The 18,098-nt window shown below is 32.8% G+C and overlaps 3 protein-coding genes across 3 annotated transcripts in view; 1 reads left to right on the forward strand and 2 right to left on the reverse strand.

Annotated features, from left to right (window-relative positions):
• Positions 1 to 3,846: 3,846 nt before the first annotated feature.
• On the reverse strand, positions 3,847 to 4,718 carry LOC111366914. The gene is made up of 3 exons (XM_022987596.1): positions 4,692 to 4,718; positions 4,122 to 4,582; positions 3,847 to 4,039 (listed from the first exon to the last, which is right to left on the reverse strand). The coding sequence occupies exons 1-3, from the start codon at positions 4,716 to 4,718 to the stop codon at positions 3,898 to 3,900; spliced, it is 630 nt and encodes a 209-aa protein (XP_022843364.1). The 3' UTR covers positions 3,847 to 3,897.
• A 6,071-nt stretch (positions 4,719 to 10,789) lies between these two features.
• On the forward strand, positions 10,790 to 13,163 carry LOC111367928 (lysM domain receptor-like kinase 4). Its single transcript, XM_022989044.1, has one exon. The coding sequence runs from the start codon at positions 11,034 to 11,036 to the stop codon at positions 12,951 to 12,953; it is 1,920 nt and encodes a 639-aa protein (XP_022844812.1). The 5' UTR covers positions 10,790 to 11,033; the 3' UTR covers positions 12,954 to 13,163.
• Positions 13,164 to 14,475: 1,312 nt separating this feature from the next.
• LOC111367929 (UPF0603 protein At1g54780, chloroplastic-like) overlaps positions 14,476 to 18,098 on the reverse strand; it is an 8,920-nt gene continuing 5,297 nt past the window's right edge. The window contains exons 2-3 of the mRNA XM_022989045.1: positions 15,506 to 15,698; positions 14,476 to 14,868 (exon numbers count right to left, since the gene is read on the reverse strand). Of these exons, the coding sequence (XP_022844813.1) occupies positions 14,621 to 14,868; positions 15,506 to 15,698 (441 nt within the window). The 3' untranslated portion in view covers positions 14,476 to 14,620. The remainder of the gene's footprint in view (positions 14,869 to 15,505; positions 15,699 to 18,098) is intronic.

The following is an 18,098-nucleotide window of genomic DNA, read 5'->3' on the forward strand; positions in this document are numbered from 1 at the left end:
TAATTAATTAAAGAAATAGTAAAATGAAAAATCGAATAAAATATTATTATTTTTATTCAAATAAATAATCGAAATAGAATAATAAAATAAAAAATGAATAATATATATAATTAACGAAATATTTAAAAAATAAATTAAATTGAATAATAATTTTTTTACTTAACCAATTAAGATAATTAATTAAAAAAATAGTTAAATGACAAATCGATTTAAATATTATTATTTTTATTCAAATAAATAATTGAAATAGAATCATTAAATATGAAATGAATAATATGCATAATTAACGAAATATTTAAATAATAAATTAAATTGAATAATAATTTTCTTACTTATCGAATTAAGATAATTAATTAAAGAAATAGTGAAATGAAAAATCAAATTAAATATTATTATTTTTATTCAAATAAATAATCGAAATAGAATAATTAAATATGAAATGAATAATATACGTAATGAACGAATATAAAGAATAAATTAAATTGAATAATATTTTTTTAACTTATCGAATTAAGATAATTAATTAAAGAAATAGTGAAATAAAAAATCGAATTAAATATTATTATTTTTATTCAAATAAATAATCGAAATAGAATAATTAAATATGAAATGAATAATATACGTAATTAACGAAATATTTAAAGAAGAAATTAAATTGAATGATAATTTTCTTACTTAAATAATTAAGATAATTAATTAAAGAAATAGTAAAATGAAAAATCGAATTAAATATTAATTCAAATTATTCAAATAAATAATCGAATTAAATTTTCTTACTGATTCTTTTTTTGTTACTAATTGTGTTCTATAGTATAAAAAACTATGGAATACTTCCAGAACAACGAGCTTGAATATATTTTTGATGATTACTATGATGTCGCTGATAATTGTTTAATTCGTAATGCAGGTATGGCAAAAGTATGTGTCACAATCTGTTATTTCGACGAATTTCAAAGGAAAGAAAATGGTCAATTGGAATGGAAATGGATGAGTAAAGGAGAAGGGATTGCTGCTATTTCGATAATAAAAAATACATCGTTTACGAAAATGTACAATGAAATACAAAACATGCTTAACGTCGATTCCTCTTAGTACGATATGGAATTGAGATTTTTATTTCAAAAGCATTCAACAATTTCGATTCCACCTTTGAAGGTTACTTTTGAAGTGCAAATAAAGCATGTAATTCAATTGAACCAAGGTCGAAAGACAACTCCTATTTACGTAACTTTGTTGAAAAAAAATGTCCTCAAGGGTGAACACGAATGGAGAGGATCGTAACGAGAATGATTTTTGGGATACTGTTGAGATTGCTCGTGATGATGATGTGGTTATTCCTGGGACAGTTGCTACTCGCCATGATGTCACCGTTACACAAAGGATTTACGAGGAAGTTCAAGACAACGAGGATGAAAGGCCATTTACAAATCAGGATTTGATTGCTTTATCCAGATAGAGACATGAGTCTGGTGGGAGTTCAGCGCCGAGTACACGGTCTTCTAATTGTTCGCGTGTAGTTCCTGATGATGAAGATTCACATGTTGATCAATTGTTTGACAGGAAAAGAGATTTGCAATTGTGCACCGAATTGCAATGAAACATAATTTTGAGTTTAAAGTAAAAAAATCAAACAAGTCTACATACACAATTATTTGTGTGGACAACAATTGCAGTTGACGTTTGAGAGCGAAAAAAATGGACACAAATGAGTTCTTTGTAGTTCGCAAGTATGCGCGGGAATATACTTGTGAAGTGGGTATTCGTCAAAATGATCACAGGCAAGCTCGATCATGGTTTATTGGTCGACAGATAATGCACAAGTTTCAGGACCCACGGACGATTTACAGACCTACAGATATCATCAACGACATCCGTCGGGAGTATGGGGTAGTTATAAGTTATCAGAAGGCCTGGAAGGCAAAAGAATGTGTATTGGAAGATTTAATGGGTTCGACAGAGGAGAGTTATGCCAAATTGGACAGGTATTGCCACAACATGGTGAGAACTAATTCTGACTCGGCGTTTTTTATTGAAATCGATGGGCAGAATCGCTTCAAGTATTTTTTTATGACTCTTGGACAATGCATTAGAGGTTTTCGAAATGCAATGCGACCTCTAATTCTAATTGATAGTACAGCCCTAAAAGCTAGATATGAAGGGAAGATGATTATTGCTACATGTCAAGATGCCGACATCCAAATTTACCATCTTGCATTTGGCATTGGCATTGTCGATGGAGAGATTGATCTAGCAATGCGTTGGTTCTTCACGAAGCTGAGAGAAGTAATTGGGGACATCGAGAACCTTACATTTGTGACTGACCGGTGGCAGTCAATAATAAATGGTATAGTCGAAGTTTTTCCAGAAGCACGTCATGGTTATTGCATGTACCACATTCAAGGCAACCTGAAGACTAGGTACCGGGGCAGTGGCATCGTTGCATTGTTTAGGAGAGTTGCAGAAGCTTACAGCTTTGAAGAGTTTACGAAGTTCATGGGCGAAATAGAACATAAATCAGAAAGTGCATGGGAATATCTATCAAATATGGGGGTCAAACATTGGGCACGGTCACATTTTCCAGGACGTCGATACAACATGATGACGTCGAATAATGCAGAGTCGCTGAATGCATTATTCAAGAAGGATCGAGAGTTACCGGTTCTCGCAATGATTGAACATATTCGCAGCAAGTTACAATAGTGGTTTTATGACCGACGTGAAGAATCCCAAAATTGCACGAGTGTGCTAGCTCCGGCACAGGAAGATCAACTATTCAAAACTCTGGAAGTGGCAAAAGCTCTATTTGTGGAACAACTAGATCAATTTCGCTTCTCCGTGAGATGCGGGCGTAATGTTGGATACATTGTAGACTTAAATGACAATACTTGCACGTGTAGACAATTTCAGTTGGAGAGTTTTCCATGTGCGCATGCTGTCGCAGTGGCTATATATAAAGGATTTCCACTACACAACTTATGCAGTCATTATTACATGGCTGATTTTTGGAGAACAGCGTATGCCGAAACTATATTTCCTCTACCAAATGAAATCGAGTGGGAAGTTCCTGATTATATTGTAGCACTTAATAATTTGTTGCCACCTGAAGTTCGACCGCGTACTCCTGGTCGTAGACGGACGTCTAGAATACCATCTACAGGAGAGTTTCCACAACCGCGTAAGTGCGGGAGGTGCGGCGCTACAGGGCATACATGTCGATTTTGTACAAGTCAGATCCCACTAAACAATAACTCGACGGATGTGTAGTATCTATATAAATCATATGTATTCTCTATTTGTAATATGTTTTTTATTTTCTCAATTTAAATCGGATGTAATTTTAATCACATTGTTTAATTACTCTTTCTAACAACATATTTTGAATAAAAAAAAGGTTAAGTATAATAAATGTATAATTGGTCAAGTTTTTCTTTAATTAATTATATTAATTGGTTAAGTAAAAAATTAATTATTTCATATTTAATTACTTATTTCGATTATTTATTTGAATAAAAATAATAGCACTTACTTCGAGTTTTCGTTTAAGTATTTCTTTCATTAATTATTTTCATTTGGCATATATATTTGATTATTTATATTCCTTTAAAAATTATATTTCATTAATTATCTTAGTGTGTATATTGTTTATTTAATATTTGATTGCTATATTTCGATTACTTATGTAAATGAAAATAATAATATTTTGTTTTTTTTCTTTTAATACAAGTGAGACAACGATATACATTAACTGACAATATGGAGAGATTACAGACACAACAACAATGTAAATTAAAATAATAATATTTTGTTAATTAAATATTTAAAAAAATTATTTCATTACAACACGAATCATACTGAAGTAAACAACATTTACATTTCAATAAAATAATATATAATGCACTAAGGATCACAGTTATATTCATACAAGTCGCAAGCTAATTTATGCCTCCACATATCAATCCAAGACTGATTTATTATATCAACATTGCGACCAATACTCAAAAATTCTATGTACTTTATTGCAAATAAGCCACAGTCGCCCCTGCAACCGAAGAAGAATATATTAGTTCGATAACATATAACTGAAAATTAAATGTTAAAATTAAAAAGTTTTAAATCCTTACGATCTTTCTTGTTTTGCCGTCGTCATGTTTCGCACAATGGCTAATCTGTCATTTACTCGAATCATCGCCTGACTAGCCATCATGGGCACGATCACAGCCATTGACTCCAGTATTTGCTCCAGTTGACTTTGTCTCAGACAGTTATGATCAGAGTCGTACACATACATAGTGGAATTAGCAAATACGATTTCCACTGAAAAACAATGTGAGTTCGCGATTACTGGAATGTACATATGTGCACAATCCGTCCACGGCTTTTCGCACCTCGGCTGTAGCCCAATCACCAACTCTAGCATGTACTCAGACAGAATACATTCATTCCCCTTGCTTAGGAGCTCGTGATGCTCAATATCTACGATACGAACAAACTCAGAGCTCAGGATAACTCGACCAGGACTGTCATAAGATCTCGGGTATCTCTGAGCCCGATCGCGTAACAATTCCATAGCCAAGTCGATATGCTGAAACAAAAAAAAAAAAAAAAAAACACCAACAAAAAAGATAAAGTCGTTTAAGTAAATGAACCAAGAACTTCTATAAATATAATAAATGAAAACTCAAAAAACTTACATCATCGGCGAGCCAAGCTGAGGTCATCAGTACATCTTCGAACCACTTTTTAGCATTGGGCACGGTCATACAGCCGATGGTATAACTATCTCTGAAAAATGAAAAAAAGTTACGAAAAATACAAAAAAAGAGTAGCAAAATCATAAAATACTTACTCGGACTTAAGGGATTTGAACCAATCATCGAACGCCTTCTGTCTGACCGAGTCGACGTCGCGAAAAAATTGGGGAACGTCCCATCCACAAACCCCCTTCTCTTCGTCTGGGCCGTGTATGGGGAAACAATGTACTGTGACGGCAATCTCGATCTCTTACCGACTATCAGTTCTGGCGCGTCCTTAGCACGCTTCTTACCCTTCGGCACCTCCGTCGCCCCTTCCGACGCAAATACTACATCGTCATCCGTCATCTCTGGCCTCCTCTCGTCCTCCGCAACCCCCTCATCCCCCTTTACTACCACCTCTGGTATCCCCTCCGCTACCTCCTCGGTCACCCCCTCCGGCACTCCTGTCTCTCCCTCCGGCACCCCTGTCCCTTCCTCCACCCTCTCTATCATCCTGGCCTCCTCTGGCACCGAATCAAAAAACTCATCGAATCCTACGGCTGTTGCCCACCAATCTTGAGGAACACCAGTCTCCCCGACACTCCCTCTGACAAAACCTCGAAAGCCTGCTACATCGCCCCAAAGTACTGCAATCTCAGTATGAAGCTCTCCTAAATCTCGTCGCAGCACTCCAATCTCATCTCGCGATGCTACTACCTCTGTCGTAAAATCCCGTCGCAGTACCCCTATCTCCTCTCACAGTGCTACTACCTCTGTCGTAAAATCACGTCACATCGTTCCCAGCTCCTCTCTAATAATACCAATCATGCGCGCAAAGAAATCATCTGAATGACAGGTCTGACTGGGTGCAGGCGATCCACATGGAAGGTGGGTGGGTGCGGGAGACGGAGATCTCCTCGGAAAATGTGATAATGGCGGTAGAGGTGATCTCATCAGTGGAGGTAACGGAGATCTCATCGGTGGAGGTGAAGGAGATCTCCTACGTGGAAGTGCTCGTCGTTTTACTGGACGACGCTCCTACACAGAGAAGACAATTAATATTAATAATCCACATATGAATATTATAAATCAGAATAAATAATGATTTTAAATAAACGTACCCTATTTCTATCCTGAACAGACTCAGACACTGGATCGTTTTCAATAGGTCGAACATGTAATGCACGTACATATATTTGATCCCCCTCTTCCATCAAAACAACCAACTCGGCATGAACTTCGAGCTAACATATCATATTTCAACATGTTAACGAGCATGTATTGAGTCGAGTTAATGTACGTACAATATAAATTGCAAATATATAATCTCACCTGATGATCGTCGAGGATAGCTGTCAAATCTTTAGCCGGTGGCTTCTCATGTGCTCGCCAATGAAGCATTCGTGGGTAGCTATCTCCCTTTTGATCGCCCATTTGCTACCCAAAGCAGGGATAGCTTCATATGGCCACAACTGCAACAATTACCAAAAAAAAAATTATTTATACATTTAATAAAAAAGTTTAACACGCATTACGTTAACCTGAATATTTACCTGCAAAGTCATGCAAAAGCCATATACATCATATTCGCGATCACCCCTCTCCGATTTTGGCATAGTATGTACCCTCCTGAATACGTGGAGAGTATCGGTGTAACATCTCCGACTCCATGGAAAGTTGTTGAAAGCATCGATATCATCAACAACATCCAATGAAAAAAGGTCAATCGACGTCCTACGATGTCGACACCTTAATATACTCTCTAGTATATACACCAATCCTAGTTTCAGCTTGTCTAACATGTGATCGCATCTCCTAAATGCGTCCTCTAACTGTGGTGGTGTAACCGGCCCTTTACCTCCAAAATAATAATCCAATAACCTTTTATTTGGTATAATACAGGCTCTCGCTTCTTCTTCTCCAATACATCTCAAGCCTGTAATAAGGGCAAATTTAAGGATCGAGAATCTCGATACCTTTCCGTCCCCCATAGCAAAAAAAAAAGCTGATCGCCATTGACTGGTTTAAGCAGCTGGAGTAATAAAGAATCAATAATCTTTCCAGAAAACTGCACGTCCTTTAACGAATAGAAGGACCATAAAAACGATCGATGGAGTATGTCGATGTGTTCCTCATCTAACCCCTCAATCACTGTCGCATAACTGAAAAAGTTACAATACGTCGTAACTTTTCCCAAATGAGCTATCAGATCATTGTCCCAAAAATGATACATGTTAAAACCATATACAAGAGATTATAAATAAAATATCGTATCTTCAAAATTAACCAATCAGATTTCATATTAATAAAACAATAAAAAGATTCATCCAATCACATATTAAAACAGTTAAACAAAAAAATTCTCACATATTTGATTATTTAATATTTCATTAAAAATTATACTTCGTTAATTATCTGAATGCATATATTATTCATTTCATATTTAATGATTCTATTTCGATTATTTATTTGAATAAAAATAATAATATTAAATTCGATTTTTCATTTAACCATTTCTTTAATTAATTATTTTAATTGGTTAAGTAAGAAAATTATTACTCAATTTAATTTATTCTTTAAATACTTCGTCAATTACGTATATTATTCATTTCATATTTAATTATTCTATTTCGATTATTTATCTGAATAAAAATAATACTATTTAATTCGATTTTTCATTTCACTATTTTTTTAATTAATTATCTTAATTCGATAAGTAAAAAAATATTATTCAATTTAATTTATTCTTTAAATATTTCGTTAATTACGTATATTACTCATTTCATATTTAATTATTCTATTTCGATTATTTATTTGAATAAAAATAATAATATTTAATTCGATTTTTCATTTCACGATTTCTTTAATTAATTATCTTAATTCAATAAGTAAAAAAAATATTATTCAATTTAATTTATTCTTTAAATATTTCGTTAATTACATATATTACTCATTTCATAATTAATTATTCTATTTCGACTATCTATTTGAATAAAAATAATAATATTTTATTCGATTTTTCATTTAACCATTTCTTTAATTAATTATCTTAATTGGTTAAGTAAGAAAATTATTACTCAATTTAATTTATTCTTTAAATATTTCGTTAATTACGTATATTATTCATTTCATATTTAATTATTCTATTCGATTATTAATTTGAATAAAAATAATACTATTTAACTCGATTTTTCATTTCACTATTTTTTAATTAATTATCTTAATTCGATAAGAAAAAAATATTATTCAATTTAATTTATTCTATAAATATTTCGTTAATTACTAATATTACTCATTTCATATTTAATTATTTGATTTCAATTATTTATTTGAATAAATATAATAATATTTAATTCGATTTTTCATTTCACTATTTTTTAATTAATTATCTTAATTCGATAAGAAAAAAAATATTATTCAATTTAATTTATTCTATAAATATTTCGTTAATTACATATATTACTTATTTCATATTTAATTATTCGATTTCAATTATTTATTTGAATAAATGTAATAATATTTAATTCGATTTTTCATTTAACCATTTCTTTAATTAATTATCTTAATTCGATCAGTAAAAAAAATTATTCAATTTAATTTATTCTTTAAATATTTCGTTAATTACGTATATTACTCATTTCATATTTAATTATTCTATTTCGATTATTTATTTGAATAAAAAATAATATTTAATTCAATTTTTCATTTAACCATTTCTTTAATTAATTATCTTAATTGGTTATGTAAGAAAATTATTACTCAATTTAATTTATTCTTTAAATATTTCATTAATTACGTATATTATTCATTTCATATTTAATTATTCTATTTCGATTATTTATTTGAATAAAAATAATAATATTTAATTCGATTTTTCATTTCACTATTTCTTCAATTAATTATCTTAATTTGATAAGTAAGAAAATTATTATTCAATTTAATTTATTATTTAAATATTTCGTTAATTATTCATGTTATTCATCTCATATTTAATGATTCTATTTCGATTATTTATCTGAATAAAAATAATAATATTTATTTCGATTTGTCATTTAACCATTTCTTTAATTAATTATCTTAATTAGTTAAGTAAGAAAATTATTATTCAATTTAATTTATTTTTTAAATATTTCGTTAATTATGTATATTATTCATTTCATATTTAATTATTCTATTTCGATTATTTATTTGAATAAAAATAATAATATTTTATTCAATTTTTCATTTTACTATTTCTTTAATTAATTATCTTAATTGGTTAAGTAAGAAAATTACTATTCAATTTCATTTATTCTTTAAATATTTTGTTAATTATGTATATTATTGATTTCATGTTTAATTACTCTATTTCGATTATTTATTTGAATTAAAATATATTAATATTTTCATTTAAGTATTTCTTTAATTAATTATATTAATTGTTTCCATAATTAATTATTTTAATTTTCTTAAAATGTATATTATTTGTTTCATTTATTTAATTCCTAAACTTATTTAATTACTAAACATATATTTATTATTAAACATATATTATTATTTATTTCGTATATTTAATTTCTAAACATATATTTAAGTCAAAACAAAAAATTAAAATTCTATTTAATCTATCTTTAAATATTTCATTCATTATCTTAACATATTACTTATTTCATATTTAATTACATTTTTTAACATAAAAATTAAAATAAATTCATGAAAAAAAAGGAACCATTGTCGGGTCCGGACCTGATGGTCCGTAACGGGCTGGAGCTCGCTGGGAAACTCCATTTTCGGCGAGCTCTGTCTCATTTTTTCAGTTTTTCCAACATTTCAACCTCAAATTCACTCTTTTCTTACATTTTAACCATAAAAAATTGAATTTAACTCATATTCAAATTCTAAACATTCAAACTTTGACATTTTCAAAGAAATTATTTATAGAGAACATGTCTAACCTTCCAGAAAATGGTGTTCTCCGACTGATCGAGGTGTGTCCAGTCTTGGTTGAAGTGGGTCAGGTTCGGGTCGTCGGTAGGCGGCAGATCCAGACTACTTTTTTTTTTCCTCTTTTTTCTCTCTATTTCTCCTCTTGGTTTGCAAATGAGGGGGGTATTTTCAACCATAACAATTTTGTTTACATTACTTTCTTTTTTTTTTTTTTATGACAAAAATTTTGGCCAAAGGCCTTTGTGGAAAAGTGAGTGGATGGGGCAGCCATTAGCCACCATTTTCTCAATGTTTGTTCAAGTCAACGTTACGCATATTGTGCCTAAAGTTGTTCACCAAGGAAATTTTGATCGATATACCTAACAATTTCCGCATTGACTTTTATCCCGTTTTTAGAGAAAAACTGCCATCGAGATTGCTTGGAATTTGTTACTTTCTAGCCTTTTTACATATGCGAGTCAAAGTTAAATGTACATTGCACGTTATCCTAAAATATTTTATAAAAGTTGTAAAAGTAATATTTGAAAATACGTGAATATTAATTAATTTAGAAGTAATATTAGAAAATATATAGATGACAATGAATGTTAAATCATTTATACAAAACAAATATAATTTAATTTCCAATTAAGTGAAATTGAATTCTAATTAGCATGTATAGACATGAATAATGAATTGAATTCTTGAATGTGAAATTTCAAAATTTATAACGCTGAAATGCATAAATGAAATATGAATATTAAATGAATGTGAATGCTAATTAATTGATAATTAATAATTTGGAATTCACACATGAATAAAAGCAAACAAGTGAAATGAATCTGTCAAATTAATTCATGATTATATTATTCAAATGATTAAACAAATTAAATACATATTGAAAAACGAAAAGTAGGTGTTATTGAAATAATTGAATTATAGTAAAGCTATAATCGTCCAAAAAATGATTTTCACTTCATTTGCGGACGGTGGAACCCATTATAGATAAACACGTCATAATCATAGATTTTGAGACATAGTAATAACTTAAATAGAATTTCCCAAAAATATCCAAAAGTCTTTTTTCTTTTAGGGTGCGTTTGGGTCGTTTGCTAATGAAATAAAGTTGACGTGGTCGTTTGGTGATGAAATAAAGTGGACAAACGACCATGTCAACTTTATTTCATCACCAAATGACCACTTTATTTCATTCCATCTTGTTCCAAGAAACTTCATTTCACATTTTTATAAGGATACTGAGGAATTTGTCTTCCTTGCAAGAATCTTTCAATCTCAACAGATTCATCCCCCTTCATTTATCTGAAAAACCTTAATTTCTTCAAGACATTGAACAAATAAGACATCATTCTGATAATACTTTTCCTTCAAACTGAAATGAATTATTCTCAGCTTGTCTCTTCCATTTGCACCCTTCTGTGTCTGAATTCTTGCTGTTCTGTGATTCTTGCTCAGCAGCCATATATAAAAAAGGCCGCAACATTATGTGACAGCAGAGATAATTCAACTTCTGTTCTTGGCTATACCTGCAACGGTATAAGCCAGAGTTGTCAAGCTTATCTCACATTCCGCGCTCAACCTCAATTTGACAGTGTCCCCACCATCGCTAGGTTATTGGCTGTCGATCCATCCCAACTCTCAGAACTCAATTCAGTTGCTCAGAACGCAACATTTGATACAGATCAGATGGTGCTCGTTCCAGTCACCTGCTCATGCTCGGGTCAGTACTATCAGGCGAATACTTCTTATGCTATCCAGCATGATGATACTTATTTCTTCATTGCAAACAACACTTTTCAAGGTTTATCAACGTGTCAAGCACTCCAGGCTCAGAACCGTAATCCCGCCAGGAACTTATATAGTGGTATGAGAATTACAGTTCCATTAAGATGTGCTTGTCCAACAAAGAACCAAAACGATGATGGAGTGAAATATCTATTGAGTTATTTGGTCACTTCAGGGCAGTTTGTTTCCTTGATAAGCAACAAATTCGGGGTTAATACAGGGAACACGCTTAGGGCCAACGGACTATCCGAACAAGACTTTACAATATATCCCTTCACTACTCTTTTAGTCCCCCTTCAGGATCCACCATCAAGTTCCCAAGTCGTAGGATCAAGACCACCACCATCACCTCCGTCATACAGAACACCACCATCTGTCCCTCCCCCGAGTGGTGGTTCAAATAAAACATGGATTTATGCTGTTGTTGGTGTTCTTGGGAGTCTGATCATTGCATCAGTTTTCGGAACTATCATTTTCTGTATGTTCTTTCGTAAAAAGAAACAGAAAGCTGAACCAGCTTCCTCATCACATAACTTTGAATCAGTTCAGAAAACACTTAACAAAAAAGAGGATGAAGAATCACAGGACTTCTGGGACAGTATATCCAGTATTGCTCAATCTCTTAAAGTTTACACTTTTGAAGAACTCAAAGCTGCAACAGAAGATTTCAGTCCTGCATGTTTGATTAAGGGCTCTGTATATCGTGGTAGCATTAATGGAGATTTTGCTGCCATCAAGAAAATGAATGGAGATGTAACGAAAGAGATCAAATTGCTCAACAAAATCAATCATTTCAATCTAATACGTCTCTCGGGTGTTAGTTTCAATGAGGGAAACTGGTATCTTGTTTACGAATATGCTACCAATGGACCTCTCAGTGACTGGATTCACAAAATTGATAAAAAATTCTTGAGCTGGAACCAGAGAGTACAGATTGCTTCAGATATAGCCACAGGGCTTAATTATCTCCATCGTTACACGTCCCCTCCACACGTACACAAAGATTTGAACAGCAATAACGTTCTTCTTGATGGCGATTTCAGAGCCAAAATCGCGAACTTTGGTCTAGCAAGGTCAACGGATGAGCAAGAAGGTCAATTTGCCTTGACGAGGCACATTGTGGGGACAAAAGGTTACATGGCTCCTGAGTATTTGGAGAATGGATTAATCACCCCAAAGCTTGATGTGTATGCATTTGGGATTCTCATGCTGGAGATCCTAACAGGAAAAGAAGTTGCTCTGCTGTATGAAGGCGTAAACACAGAGTTATCGGAGATGCTAATCCCTGTACTTCATGAGGAAAATGGAAAGGAGAATCTAAGAAACCTAATGGATTCTTCGCTACAAGGAAATTATCCCTCATACCTAGCATTGTTAGTAGTCAAGTTGATTGATCATTGCCTCAAGAAGGAACCATCACATCGTCCGAGCATGGATGACATTCTGCAGTCTCTGTCAAGAATTTCAACTTCTACATTGTCTTATGAAACAACAATTAGCATCTCAGAATAGCATACTTTGTCTTTTAGTCAGCATACTCATAAGAACTCGAAGTGGATGCAGATCTGTGCTTTTTTTTTGGTCTTTGTTTGTAGCTAAATTGAACAGCAGTTAATCTGTATCTTTGGCGTTTTCTGCACTAATTGTAAGCAACGACTGAATAACAAGAAATGACAACAAAAATACAAGGAATTGAAATTGAAAGACAATTGGTTTGCTCAACTTTGGAAAGGTTCAGCTTCTCTCGCATTTTCAACTCTAATTTCCAGATGAATGAAAGCAGGTAATTATTAAGGGATAAAAATCACACATCGAATAACAATAAAAATATAGACCAACCAATAAGATCTTGAACTACTCCACTTAATAAGATTGACTTTTTAATATGAAACCCCCAATTCTTAACATAATATCAGAGCCTATTAAACTTCAACGAGCAATTCGATCTGATTAAGACTCAAAAAATGAGTATATGGATTTCAAAATTGATCTGCTCAAAAAAAGATCTACCATCTTGCGAATGCATGTTAAGGGATAAAAATCGCACATCGAATAACGATGAAAATATAGATCAATTTATAAGTTCTTGAACTACTCCGCTTAATAAGATTGACCTTTTAAGATGGAACCCCAAGTTTTAACCGTAATCACATACATGGCCACATGTAAACATTAATTTCAGAATTTGCATTTTTCTTTTACTAGATTTCTTGTTGGTGACATATGTTGGTTTTTAGTTTTTACCAAATGAACATGACTTCAAAATACTTTTACCCACCAAATTCTTGCTCTGCCTCATCAACTCCATTGATTTCAATTACCTGCAGTTTCAAATTTTAGCGATTCAAATTGGGACACAGGTGACCTTGCTGCTGGCATCCCTGAATGCCCCAAATCCTCCACACGGACCTACTTACTTCCAGAAACCAACTGAGAAGTTTTGTGACAGGGCATAATCATATATTCTTTATGTAAATATTTCCCAGTAAATTAAATTATGTTGCATTTCCAATAAATAAAAAGGGACACATTCTGCTATTTTTTTCCTTGTCTTCAGCTTTTCCGTTTCCAATTTTTCTGGTTAAGCATGTATTTGTTTTCAGTTCAGAAATGCTGCAATGACTGTTTTACACGTTTCATATTTATTAATGCATACAGAGATCTTGCTGTATTAATGATTTAGTTATTGAGGTAACCTTCTCCAGAATAATGCAAGGAGGAAAGGTAAGAATAAAATTTGGGTGCTCATCTAACTTTGTTGCTTCTTGTAGCGTAAATCCATTCCTCATATATGTGCATTGAAGTTTCAAGGCTACAATTAAAATCTATCGGTTTCACAGAATTACATAAATGGGTTTTATAAGAGATCTTGGTTCATGATACTTTCATTATATCATGTTATACAATTCATATTTGACTGAACTTCCTGGCTTATGACTTTTGATGTCAACATCATTAATTGAAGAATCTAACGTTACTTATAGGAACGAAAGCCAAATGGACCTTGCATGAAACGAAAATGAGAAGGAAAAAAGAAAGAAGTTCAAGTTGATGTTTTATTTTACTGATTCAAGGTTATAAACATTAAGCATTCCACATGAAGATTTGGATAACATTTTATACATTCACTCAACTCTAAGAGATATAAAAAATCCAGATAAGAAAAAGATGTAATAATTTCATTTCTTTGAGACATAAGCATAGTATTGTGCCATAGGAACAACAAAAGCAATCACTAACAAACCTCCAACCACAAGTGTGAATTGCCCTCGTTTCTCCTCTGTCTCTTCCCTGGTTTTGAAGTTAGATTCTCTTTTGTTGTCCTTAAACTGGGGGCCACCAGGATCAGGAAGCCCATCAATGGCAGCCACAAGCCTTTTGGCAGCACTAAATAGTGCTTCGTTGTACTTCTCTTCCGTGGCTAGGACTACAAAAGATAACTCAATAATTTCATTGAGGATAGACTCTTAAGATATCATTGTTAATGATTTATAGTATTTCAAACACTTACTTAAATATGTGAGCCAATATAATCCATATAAAGATTGATTTGTATGACTGGTAGCAGCAAGTACAGTAATTGCCAGCAATAGCCCATCAGAGGCATCACATATTTTCAGATTTCAAGTCTCCCACAGCGTAATCAATTATGTAAAGAATGAAAATCAACCTAGGCGAATTTCATCCACTAGGAGTATATAGAAGTGCGCTAAAAATTAATTATCTATGCATGGTTGACAACAATATCCAGTGTTAAGTGTAACCTCCCTAAATTGGTTGAATATCATCATTTATCTACTAAAAGAGGAGAAAACTCTCTGAACACTTCTATAGTAGTTGAAGAATTTCCAAGGCCACATTTTGTTGTCCTTCCACGATATCCTCTTAATATTGCCAGTTTCATTCAGCAACCAAACGGATTCGCAGAATTTCAAAGAGACGTCAAGCATAAACATGTCCCTGAGAAGTGTGAACTGTGAACCTACATACTCAACTATCTATTCCTCTAAACAACATATAACACACTCATCACAATTTGGATATAATTGAAAAGGACTTAATACCTGGAAGATTCTCTGATACAGTGGCATCAAGAATGGTATCGCCAACAGCCTTGACAAAATCAGGGCCACCTGTAACTGCTCCTTCCTTTTGACTGGTAACAAGTACAACTATTCCCTTGTTGGAGCCTTCTTCTACGGTTGGATACCAGCGTTCAAGAACTTGGTCAGCATACTCAAATGCATCGGCTTTGCTCTTTGGCAAAGAACACGAACAAATAAAATCAGTGTTGAAGGCAAAATTTAAATAACTAAAGATGGCCCCTTTCTAACAATTTATGTTTCTTAGTTACACGCATTGCCTCCCATTTATGCAAATTATCACAAAAAATAGAATCCAGCCTGCAACTGAGAGCAAGTTGAAGACTAAATTTAAATAAATAAATGTGTTCCATTCCTAGACATTCTTGAATCTAAAACCAACAGCTATAACTTTATCAGAGTACACATATTTATAGAAACTAATTCATTCCAATAAGAGATTTTAATCCTGACAACAATATGTTAAATTTTAATCTGTAATCATGCTAAGAATCAATAATCACCAAATAATAAATTAATAAACCAAATTCATACATGCGGAAGCCATTGTTGATATGAATAGTAGTTGTAATAGCAGTCAAGATCTTCCTTTCCTTGCTCATCACAAAAGTATTAGCTATCAATGGGGCAAGCTAATGAAAACATATGGAGAGGAGAGGGGACCTAACCTTTATATATAGGAAATAATTTGAGCCGTCCCATTACGACTAGAATTCTAATTTGGGTTTATTTCTGGCTCACATACTTTAAACTACCACATAAAATTAATTACAACCCGTAAGGTGTAAAAGGTCCAATTGATCACTTAATAAATTTGGCCCAAACACAAATATCATTATGAGCCATACATCTAACCCGTAAAATTTGCAATCCAATGTGAAGCCCACATATGAAATAATTAATTATTCCAACATTCTCCCACTTGGGCAAACATTTGATTGTCATAACAAAGTTTTAACACCCGGGTTAGACTACATAGGTGGCTACAAAAGTATAGCTCCAATGATGACACCTTACGTAACATGATCCAGTCCAACAAGAATATTAACACCGAACATAGAAGTCATTACACCAATTTAAGAGATGTAAGACCATTCCACAACTACAAATGTCAACATCCTTATCGACATGGATCTCCATTCTCCAACCAATGTGGTAGTATGTGGTATGAATTTAGCACCAAATGTGATCAAAAACTGTGCTAACTCATATCGGTCATCATAATGCTTCAAATAAAAATGAAGCCACATGTCTCTAAAAGAGACTCATCTTATATCTTTATACGTCATATTTCAAGATATTAATAATATAAAAAGATATAAGTCAAATGCATGCTTAAAATAGTTCATGAATAGGGGAAAAATTATTTTATTATCAGAAAGGGGCTGTACCCGAAAACATATGGGTTGCCTACGTACCCCGTAAAGGGATCAAGCCCAAAACGTAGTTCTTTACATAAATAACTCCCACTAACCAAAAATATCAAATGTTTCCACAATACCCATATTAGTAACACGTGTCTTAAAGACTTTTAGAGCAAGTCCCTTAGTGAAGGGATCTGCAACCATCGCCTCTGTATTGATATGCTCTATTTTCGTCTGCCCTTCTTTGACTCTGTCTCTAACGACCAAATATTTGATGTCAATATGTTTTGATCCACCAGAACTTTTATTATTCTTTGAAAAGAATACTGTTGCATTGTTATCACAGTAGATGGTGATCGGTCTTGAGATGGAATCAACAACTTTCAAGCCAGAGATGAAATTTTTTAACCAAACGGCTTGGACTGTTGCCCCATAACATGCCACAAATTCAGCTTGCATAGTAGAAGATGCCACTAGAGTCTGTTTAGCACTTTTCCAAGAAATGACACCACTAGCTAATGTAAAAATGTAACCTGAGGTTGATTTCAAATCATCTTGACATCCAGCAAAATCAGAATCTGAATATCCTACCACCTCAAGATGATTTGTATGCTAGAATGTAAGCATATAACCTTCAGTTTTCTTCAAATATCTCATAACTTTCTTAGCTGCTTTCCAATGCTCTTGTCCTGGATTAGACTGAAATCTGCTAAGGACACTTACTGCGTAGGCTATATCCGGTCTAGTGCAAACTTGAGCATACTTCAAGCTCCCCACAGCACTAGCATATGGGATCATCTTCATAGACTCTCTTTCCAACTCATTCCTTGGACATTGAGTTTTGTTAAACTTATCTCCTTTTATGATAGGTACATCACCATGTGCACAATTCTGCATATTAAATCTTTCTAGAACACGTCGTATATAAGCTTTCTGAGAAAGTCCCAATAAGCCACGATTTCTATCACGATGTATTTCAATGCCAAGAACATAGGAAGCGTCTCCAAGATCTTTCATCTCAAAATTAGCAGACAACATTTTCTTTGTCTCATGAAGCAGTCCTAAGTTACTGCTAGCAAGCAGAATATCATCAACATACAATACAAGGAAAATAAAATTTCTCCCACTGATTTTAAAATAAATGCATTGATCAATAGTATTTTCAACAAAACCAAGAGATGTCACAACCT

The sequence above is a fragment of the Olea europaea genome, chromosome 18, assembly GCF_002742605.1.
Source record: "Olea europaea var. sylvestris chromosome 18, O_europaea_v1, whole genome shotgun sequence".
NCBI classification, from domain to species: Eukaryota; Viridiplantae; Streptophyta; class Magnoliopsida; order Lamiales; family Oleaceae; genus Olea; species Olea europaea.

Coding starts and splice junctions, on each gene's coding strand:
- LOC111367928 (XM_022989044.1), top strand. CDS start 11,034: ATGAATTATTCTCAGCTTGTCTCTTCCATTTGCACCCTTCTGTGTCTG.
- LOC111366914 (XM_022987596.1), bottom strand. CDS start 4,718: ATGACCTCAGCTTGGCTCGCCGATGAT. Junction 4,583..4,691: donor CAGCTTGGCTCGCCGATGAT/GTAAGTTTTTTG, acceptor TTTTTGTTTCAG/CATATCGACTTGGCTATGGA. Junction 4,040..4,121: donor ACGGCAAAACAAGAAAGATC/GTAAGGATTTAA, acceptor CTTCGGTTGCAG/GGGCGACTGTGGCTTATTTG.